Genomic DNA, 8,420 nt, shown 5'->3' on the forward strand with positions numbered 1-8,420 from the left:
TTTAAAGCATATTTTTTTCAAACTACCTTAGAAGAGGCGTGGATTTTTTAAAGCATATTTTTTCAAACTACCTTAGAAGAGGCGTGGATTTTTTAAAGAATATTTTTTCAAACTACCTTAGAAGAGGCGTGGATTTTTTAAAGAATATTTTTTCAAACAACCTTAAGAAGAGGCGAAGATTATTTAAAAAAAATATTTTTTAAGACACCTTAGAAGAGGTGTGGATTTTTTTAAAAATATTCTTTTTCAAGCCACCTTAGAAGAGGCGTGGATTTTTTAAAGAAAATGTTTGTCAAACCACCTTAGAAGAGGCGTGGATTTTTTAAAGAAAATTTTTGTCAAACCACCTTAGAAGAGGCGTGGATTTTTTAAAGAAAATTTTTGTCAAACCACCTTAGAAGAGGCGTGGATTTATTAAAGAAAATTTTTGTCAAACCACCTTAGAAGAGGCGAGGCGTGGATTTTTTAAAGAATATTTTTTCAAGCAACCCTAAGAAGAGGCGAAGATTATTTAAAAAAATATATTTTTTAAGACACCTTAGAAGAGGTGTGGATTTTTTAAAGAATATTTTTTCAAACCACCTTAGAAGAGGCGAGGCGTGGATTTTTTAAAGAATATTTTTTCAAACCACCTTAGAAGAGGCGAGGCATGGACTTTTTAAAGAATATTTTTTCAAACCACCTTAGAAGAGGCTAGGCGTGGATTTTTTAACGAATATTTTTTTAAGCCACCTTAGAAGAGGCGTGGATTTTCTAAAGAATATTTTTTTCAAGCCACCTTAGAAGAGGCGTGGATTTTTTAAAGAATATTTTTTTAAGACACCTTAGAAGAGGCGTGGAATATTTAAAGAATATTTTTTCAAGCCACCTTAGAAGAGGCGTGGATTGTTTAAAGAATATTTTTTCAAGCTACCTTAGAAGAGGCGTGGATTATTTAAGGAATATTTTTTCAAGCCACCTTAGAAGAGGCGTGGATTTTTTAATTAATATTTTTTTCAAGCCACCTAGAATAGACGTGGATTTTTTAAAGAATATTTTTTTCAAGCCACCTAGAATAGACGTGGATTTTTTAAAGAATATTTTTTTCAAGCCACCTAGAATAGACGTGGATTTTTTAAAGAATATTTTTTTCAAGCCACCTAGAATAGACGTGGATTTTTTAAAGAATATTTTTTTCAAGCCACCTAGAATAGACGTGGATTTTTTAAAGAATATTTTTTTCAAGCCACCTAGAATAGACGTGGATTTTTTTAAAGAATATTGTTTTAAGGCACCATTGAAGAGGCGTGGATTTTTTAAAGCATATTTTTTCAAGCCGTGGATTTTTTAAAGAATATTTTTTCAAGCCACCTTAGAAGAGGCGTGGATTTTTTTAAAGGAATATTTTTTCAAGCCACCTTAGAAGAGGCGTGGATTTTTTTAAAGAATATTTTTTCAAGCCCCTTACAAGAGGCGTGGATTTTTTAAGGAATATTGTTTCAAGCCACCTTAGAAGAGGCGTGGATTTTTTAAAGCATATTGTTTCAAGCCGTGGATTTTTTAAAGAATATTTTTTCAAGCCACCTTAGAAGAGGCTTGGATTTTTTAAAGAATATTGTTTCTACCCACATTCGAATAGGCGTGGATTTTTTAAGCTTCAACAATTTTATCTTATTTTAAGCGTGAATGTGTTGCCTTAAAAATTCCTTTATGCTGATATTTGTGGTTAAGAAGAAATGCACTTTTCGTTGACTATTGTTAAGATAATAAGGCAGCTCAGCACATAACCACACACACTCTCAATCCTTATTTGTTATTTGTAAACGTGTTAATATTTGTTATTGAAAATTGAATTGGATTTCAAGTTGCCCTGTTATTGGTATCTGAGTATTGTCGTTTGAGTATTTATCAAGAAAATTGGATTTGTGCATTGCAATGCATCTTAGCTGAGGAGGAACTGAGGAGGATTGAGTATACACTCACAAAATGTATGAGGGGGTCACATATTATGTTCCGACCTGTTTACGAGGTGTCGATTTGTTAGAAATATTTTCCAAGCTCTATGTAAGTCCTAGATTTTTTATGATATTTAGTCCATAGCCTTGCATATGGACAAAATATCCTTAAAATTCCCTCTTGGATAGTTTTTTTTTTCTTGAGTGCAATTTACCTTCGAAATTTCTTACATGAAATAAACCGATAACGCATACAAAACTATTTGTATATGCATTTAGTACGAGTCAATATTGTAGATGACATGTATGGATGTTCCGCCTTGGGAAGTCGAATAGTTAACAAACATACTTTTAAGTTGCAATAATAATCCTCTAAGGATGGCAGTACATGAGAACAAACTATATTCGGTAATATAATATAGGGATATCCATTTCATGGTCCCATAAAAGACGTTGTCATAAGAGGCGTGGATTTTTAAAGGAATAATTTCTTAAGGTCCCACACAAGGCGTTGATTTTTAAAGAATAATTTTCCAAGGTCCCACACAAGGCGTGGATTTATAAAGAATATTTTTTCAAGGTCCCACACAAGGCGTGGATTGTTAAAGAATATTTTTACAAGGTCCCACACAAGGCGTGGATTGTTAAAGAATATTTTTTCAGGGTCCTACACAAGGCGTGGATTGTTAAAGAATATTTTTTCAAGGTCCCACACAAGGCGTAGATTTTTAAAGAATATTTTTTCAAGGTCCCACACAAGGCGTGGATTTATAAAGAATATTTTTTTCAAGGTCCCACACAAGGCGTGGATTTATAAAGAATATTTTTTAAAGGCCCCACACAAGGCGTGGATTTATAAAGAATATTTTTTCAAGGTCCATCCAACAAGGCGTGGATTTATAAAGAATATTTTTTCAAGGTCCCACACAAGGCGTGGATTTATAAAGAATATTTTTTCAAGGTCCCACACAAGGCGTGGATTTATAAAGAATATTTTTTAAAGGTCCCACACAAGGCGTGGCTTTATAAAGAATATTTTTTCAAGGTCCCACACAAGGCGTGGATTTATAAAGAATATTTTTCAAGGTCCCACACAAGGCGTGAATTGTTAAAGAATATTTTTTCAAGGTCCCACACAAGGCGTGGATTTATAAAGAATATTTTTTCAAGGTCCCACACAAGGCGTGGATTTATAAAGAATATTTTTTTAAGGTCCCACACAAGGCGTGGATTTATAAAGAATATTTTTTCAAGGTCCCACACAAGGCGTGGATTTATAAAGAATATTTTTTTAAGGTCCCACACAAGGCGTGGATTTATAAAGAATATTTTTCAAGGTCCCACACAAGGCGTGGATTATTAAAGAAAACTCCAATAGACATATTTTTTCAAGGTCCCGCACAAGGCGTGGATTATTAAAGAAAACTCCAATAGGCATATTTTTTCAAGGTCCCGCACAAGGCGTGGATTATTAAAGAAAACTCCAATAGGCATATTTTTTCAAGGTCCCGCACAAGGCGTGGATTATTAAAGAAAACTCCAATAGGCATATTTTTTCAAGGTCCCGCACAAGGCGTGGATTATTAAAGAAAACTCCAATAGGCATATTTTTTCAAGGTCCCGCACAAGGCGTGGATTATTAAAGAAAACTCCAATAGGCATATTTTTTCAAGGTCCCGCACAAGGCGTGGATTATTAAAGAAAACTCCAATAGGCATATTTTTTCAAGGTCCCGCACAAGGCGTGGATTATTAAAGAAAACTCCAATAGGCATATTTTTTCATAAATTGCCATTGTTGCTTAATTTTGTACCACACTGTACGTAAGCATTAGGCTTCCATTGGAAATACCGATAAGAATTTTGCTAATGTACCATTGAGGTCTGTTGGGTCCATTCGGTCAGCAATTAATATAAACAACAAAGAAAATACCTTCTCTTATAGAATGACTTTCAATTTAGGAAATTTATTATAATCAAAATTTTAAATTCTCCGCACAGTTCATTAATTGCATCTGAGAACGCTAATATTCGCAAATCGGATCGGAACAAATAATTTGGTCAAAAAGAAATGTTACAACTTTTATTAATTCTTGCAACAATATTTCTACCCATCTACATGTGGTATCGGCGGCAATTTTCATATTGGAAACGCCACAAAACAATACCCAGCGTAGAAGGACGAATTTTTAGTGGCTGTCTGGTCGATACATTACGTTTTAAGACCAATTTTGGTTATTACCTAAAGACAATCTATGATGATCCAGAATTTGCCAATGAACCCTTGGTGGGTATTTACGGCCTGCACGAACCTGCCCTGATGGTAAAGGAACCGCAAATAATTAAATCAATTTTGGTGAAGCATTTCGATAGTTTCCACGATCGTTTTGCCGAACAAGATGTGGACTACGACCCAATTGGCGGCCAAGCAATGTTTATGACCTCCTATGCGACGTGGAAGGAGATGCGCACAAAATTGAGTCCACTATTTACCAGTGCCAAATTGAAGACGATGTATGGTCTAATACAAAATGTGGCCCTAAATATGGAACGGTATCTGGAGAAGCAATCGAAGGTGATGCGCTGTGACATGAAGGAATTTTGTGCCAGCTACACAATTGATATAATCGCCACGGTGCTACTGGGATTCCAATCCAATTCCATGGAAAATCCTTCCGAGGAGTTGCGAAATATAATTCGAAAATTAACAGAGTTCTCGGGAAGAAGAGCCTTTAATTTCATCATAGCCTTTTTTGTACCAAGTCTGGCAAGATTTTTCCGATCAAAATTGTTGTATGAGGAAACGGAACATTTTCTACGGACCTCAATTGTCCAGTCTGTTGAGGAGAGGAAATTGAGTGGAGAGACACGCAACGATTTAATTGATATCCTTGTAAAACTGACGGATGAGGCCAAGGAAAGTGGTCGAGATATGTCACAATTTATGGATTGTCTATTGGCCCAGGTGGGCATATCGATATCGGCTGGTTTTGATACCACAGCCACCTCCATGTCAAATGCCCTTTTGGAATTGGCCAAGCAACCGGAAATTCAAAGGCGTCTGAAAAAGGAGATTAAGGAGGCATTTGAGGCGGAGAAGGGTACAAGTGTGTCCTATGAAAATCTCAGTAAATTACAATATCTTGATATGGTTGTGTGTGAGACCTTAAGGTTGTATCCGGTATTACCAATACTTCAGAGAAGATATAATAAAGGAATGGGGGCGAGGGAGGGGTACTCACTGAAACCCTATTCGGATTTTGTTCTACCCGATGGAATGACAATGTTTATATGTACCTATGGTCTGCACTATGATCCCAAGGTGAGTTAATTTTTTTCGAGGACCAAATGAGGCATCGATTTAAAAAAAAATGTAGTTTCTTTAAAGAGCGAGGTTTTTAAGAAAATATTTTTTAGGTTTTTTAAGGAGCGTAGATTTTTGAAAAAAATATTTTTTTCAGGTTCTCTTAAAGGCGTGGATTTTAACATTTTTGAGAATATGCATAGAATCACTTTCTGAGTCGATTTACACATGTCCGTCTGTCCGTCCGTCTATGTATTTTTGTGAACAAAGTACAGGTCGCATTTATGATCCGATTTGGATGAAATTTGCCATAGGTCACTTATTTGGCCCAAGTACAAACCCTATTGAAATTGGGAAAAATCGGTTCAGATTTAGAGATGAAATTTGCCATAGGTCACTTATTTGGCCTAAGTACAAACCCTATTGAAATTGGGAAAAATCGGTTCAGATTTAGAGATGAAATTTGCCATAGGTCACTTATTTGGCCCAAGTACAAACCCTATTGAAATTGGGAAAAATCGGTTCAGATTTAGATATAGCTCCCATATATATTTTCGTCCGATTTAATGTAAGTGGTGCACCAAGGTCCATATATATCTTTCTATTCGCATATTTGGCACAGCGTAACGAATTAGGCCTAGAATGATGTGTGTTAAGTTTCGTGAAAATCGGTTCAGATTTTAATATAGCTCCCATATATATTTTCGTCCGATTTAATGTAAATGGTCCACCAAAGCCCCCATATATCTTTCGATTTGTACGAAATTTGGCACAGCGTAATGAATTAGGTCTAGAATGATGTGTTTTAAGTTTCCCGAAAATCGGTTCAAATTTAGATATAGCTCCCATATATATTTTCGTCCGATTTAATTTAAATGGTGCACCAAAGTCCCTATATATCTTTCGATTTGCACGAAATTTGGCACATCGTTATGAATTAGGTCTAGAATGATGTGTGTTAAGTTTCGTGAAAATCGGTTCAGATTTTGATATAGCTCCCACATATATATTTTCGTCCGATTTAAGGTAAATGGCGCACCAAAGTCCCTTTCGATTTGTAGGAAATTTGGCACAGCGTAATGAATTAGGTCCAGAATGATGTGTGTTAAGTTTCGTGAAAATCGGTTCAGATTTTGATATAGCTCACATATATATTTTCGTCCGATTTAAGGTAAATGGTGCACCAAAGTCCCTATATTTTCACGAAATTAGGCACAGCGTAATGAATTAGGTCTAGAATGATGTGTTTTAAGTTTCCCGAAAATCGGTTCAGATTTAGATATAGCTCCCATATATATTTTCGTCCGATTTCATGTAAATGGTGCACCAAGGTCCCTATATATCTTTCGATTTGCACGAAATTTGGCACAGCTTAATGAATTAGGTCTAGAATGATGTGTGTTAAGTTTCGTGAAAATCGGTTCAGATTTAGATATAGCTCCCATATATATTTTCGTCCGATTTAATGTAAATGGTGCACCAACGTCCCTATATATCTTTCGATTTGTAGGAAATTTGGCACAGCGTAATGAATTAGGTCCGTAATGGTGTGTGTTAAGTTTCCTGAAATCTGTTCAGATTTAGATATAGCTTCTATATCTGATCATATGAAAAATTTAGTATCGGTTGCAGAATGAAATGTTTATGGATCCAATTTAATTCGAATTTTACTGGTCCGTTAATAATGCGACGTCTGTTAGGATTTTTAATTAAAATAATTTCACTTATCCCTATTGTTTAGTACTGGCCTGAACCCCACAAATTCAATCCGGAACGTTTTGTACCTGAAAATAAAGTAACACTGCTGAATTCCATGACCTATTTACCCTTTGGTGCTGGACCTCATAATTGCATTGGCGCCCGATTGGCAATGCTGCAATTGAAATGTGGATTGGTACATCTGCTGAAGAATCATTATGTTCGGATATGTGACCAGACGGTTGTGGAACCGGAATTCGAGGCCCGATCATTTGTATTGCAGGTTAAAGGTGGAATGTATTTGGAAATTGTAAAGGATGGAGAAATATAAATTCGTTTGCGAAATATAAAAATCATATCGGTCCACTGTTTTGTGTATCGAACAAGCTAAATATTTGTTTTCGAATATGTCTCCGTTCTCACAACTGTTTTATATTCCAATGTGTAATTTTTGTCTATAAATATATTTGTATTTTTATAATAAATTGTTGTTATTGTGACGCCGTCGATAATAAATTACATACAATAATACATTTCATTTGTCATTAATTTATTTTATTGTTCGCAAGATGGGATAATTAAAATAAAAATATGAAAATTTTTTTTCCTGATCGTCGAAAGATAATTCTGCGTCACATTGACCTTTTCGAGGTATTCCCTATATATGGGTACAGACTGTATGAAAAGTGGTTTCATCAAATCCTTTGTAACTTTTTAGTATGACAATATAATAGAGTCCTAAGAGTCATATAATAGAAGAGGAACATATTGAAATATGCAGCCCGATTCCACTCCTGTAGTTCAAAACCTATATATGCAAACAGGGTTCTGAACCAACATTACTGAGGGTCTGACATCGTCACAATTGCAGAACTATAGGATCCATTATTTTCACTGAAAATAAAATTTGTTTTTTTTCTGTTAAATGGAGTGTCTAGATTATTCGGTGTAGCTCAACTTCATATCGATACCTTTTGTGGTTCATTGAAATTCATGCATCGTCTAACCCACTCTATAATTTGTTGAGACTGTCAGTTTCGCTTGAATCAGTTATTTTTTAATAGATTTTTAATTCAAATATATTGTTGTTGGCGACGTTACCACAGTGTGCAAAAATCACGCCTATTGTGGACATTGGAAAAAAGTATTAAAAAACGCCTATTGTGGACTTCTAAAAAAATATTTTTAAAAAAAAGCTAGGTCTATTGGGTACTTTTGAAAAATAAAATATTAAAAAAAAATCCCGTCTATTGTGGTCTTTTACATATTTTTAAAAATCCTTGAAAAAATATGTTTAAACCAGTAAGGAAAGTAGTAAAGTCGGACTGGGCCGACTATATGATACGCTTCACCACTTTGGGTATATTCTATATATGTATCTTATCAGACGTCGACTTCTCGAAGGAACATAGACATGAAATTGAACGAACATTAATCTAAATCTAACCCGATTTTCTAGAAACTTAACACACGAACTATGGTAGGG

General features: G+C 34.9%; 1 protein-coding gene across 1 annotated transcript; it reads left to right on the forward strand.

Annotated features, from left to right (window-relative positions):
• The first annotated feature begins 4,051 nt into the window (after nucleotides 1–4,051).
• Nucleotides 4,052–7,265, forward strand: LOC133321605 (cytochrome P450 6g1-like). Its single transcript, XM_061530689.1, has 2 exons — nucleotides 4,052–5,254; nucleotides 6,978–7,265. The coding sequence occupies exons 1-2, from the start codon at nucleotides 4,052–4,054 to the stop codon at nucleotides 7,263–7,265; spliced, it is 1,491 nt and encodes a 496-aa protein (XP_061386673.1).
• The last annotated feature ends 1,155 nt before the right edge of the window (nucleotides 7,266–8,420 follow it).

This window comes from Musca vetustissima, unplaced genomic scaffold (genome assembly GCF_032173495.1).
Source record: "Musca vetustissima isolate MV318-11 ecotype Yass unplaced genomic scaffold, APGP_CSIRO_Mvet_v1 utg88841, whole genome shotgun sequence".
NCBI classification, from domain to species: domain Eukaryota; kingdom Metazoa; phylum Arthropoda; class Insecta; order Diptera; family Muscidae; genus Musca; species Musca vetustissima.

What these genes read in the sequence shown, in the direction of transcription:
- LOC133321605 (XM_061530689.1), top strand. Translation starts at nt 4,052, where the DNA reads ATGTGGTATCGGCGGCAATTTTCATATTGGAAACGCCACAAAACAATA. An exon ending in GTCTGCACTATGATCCCAAG is followed by an intron (nt 5,255 to 6,977) that starts GTGAGTTAATTT and finishes CCTATTGTTTAG; the next exon opens with TACTGGCCTGAACCCCACAA.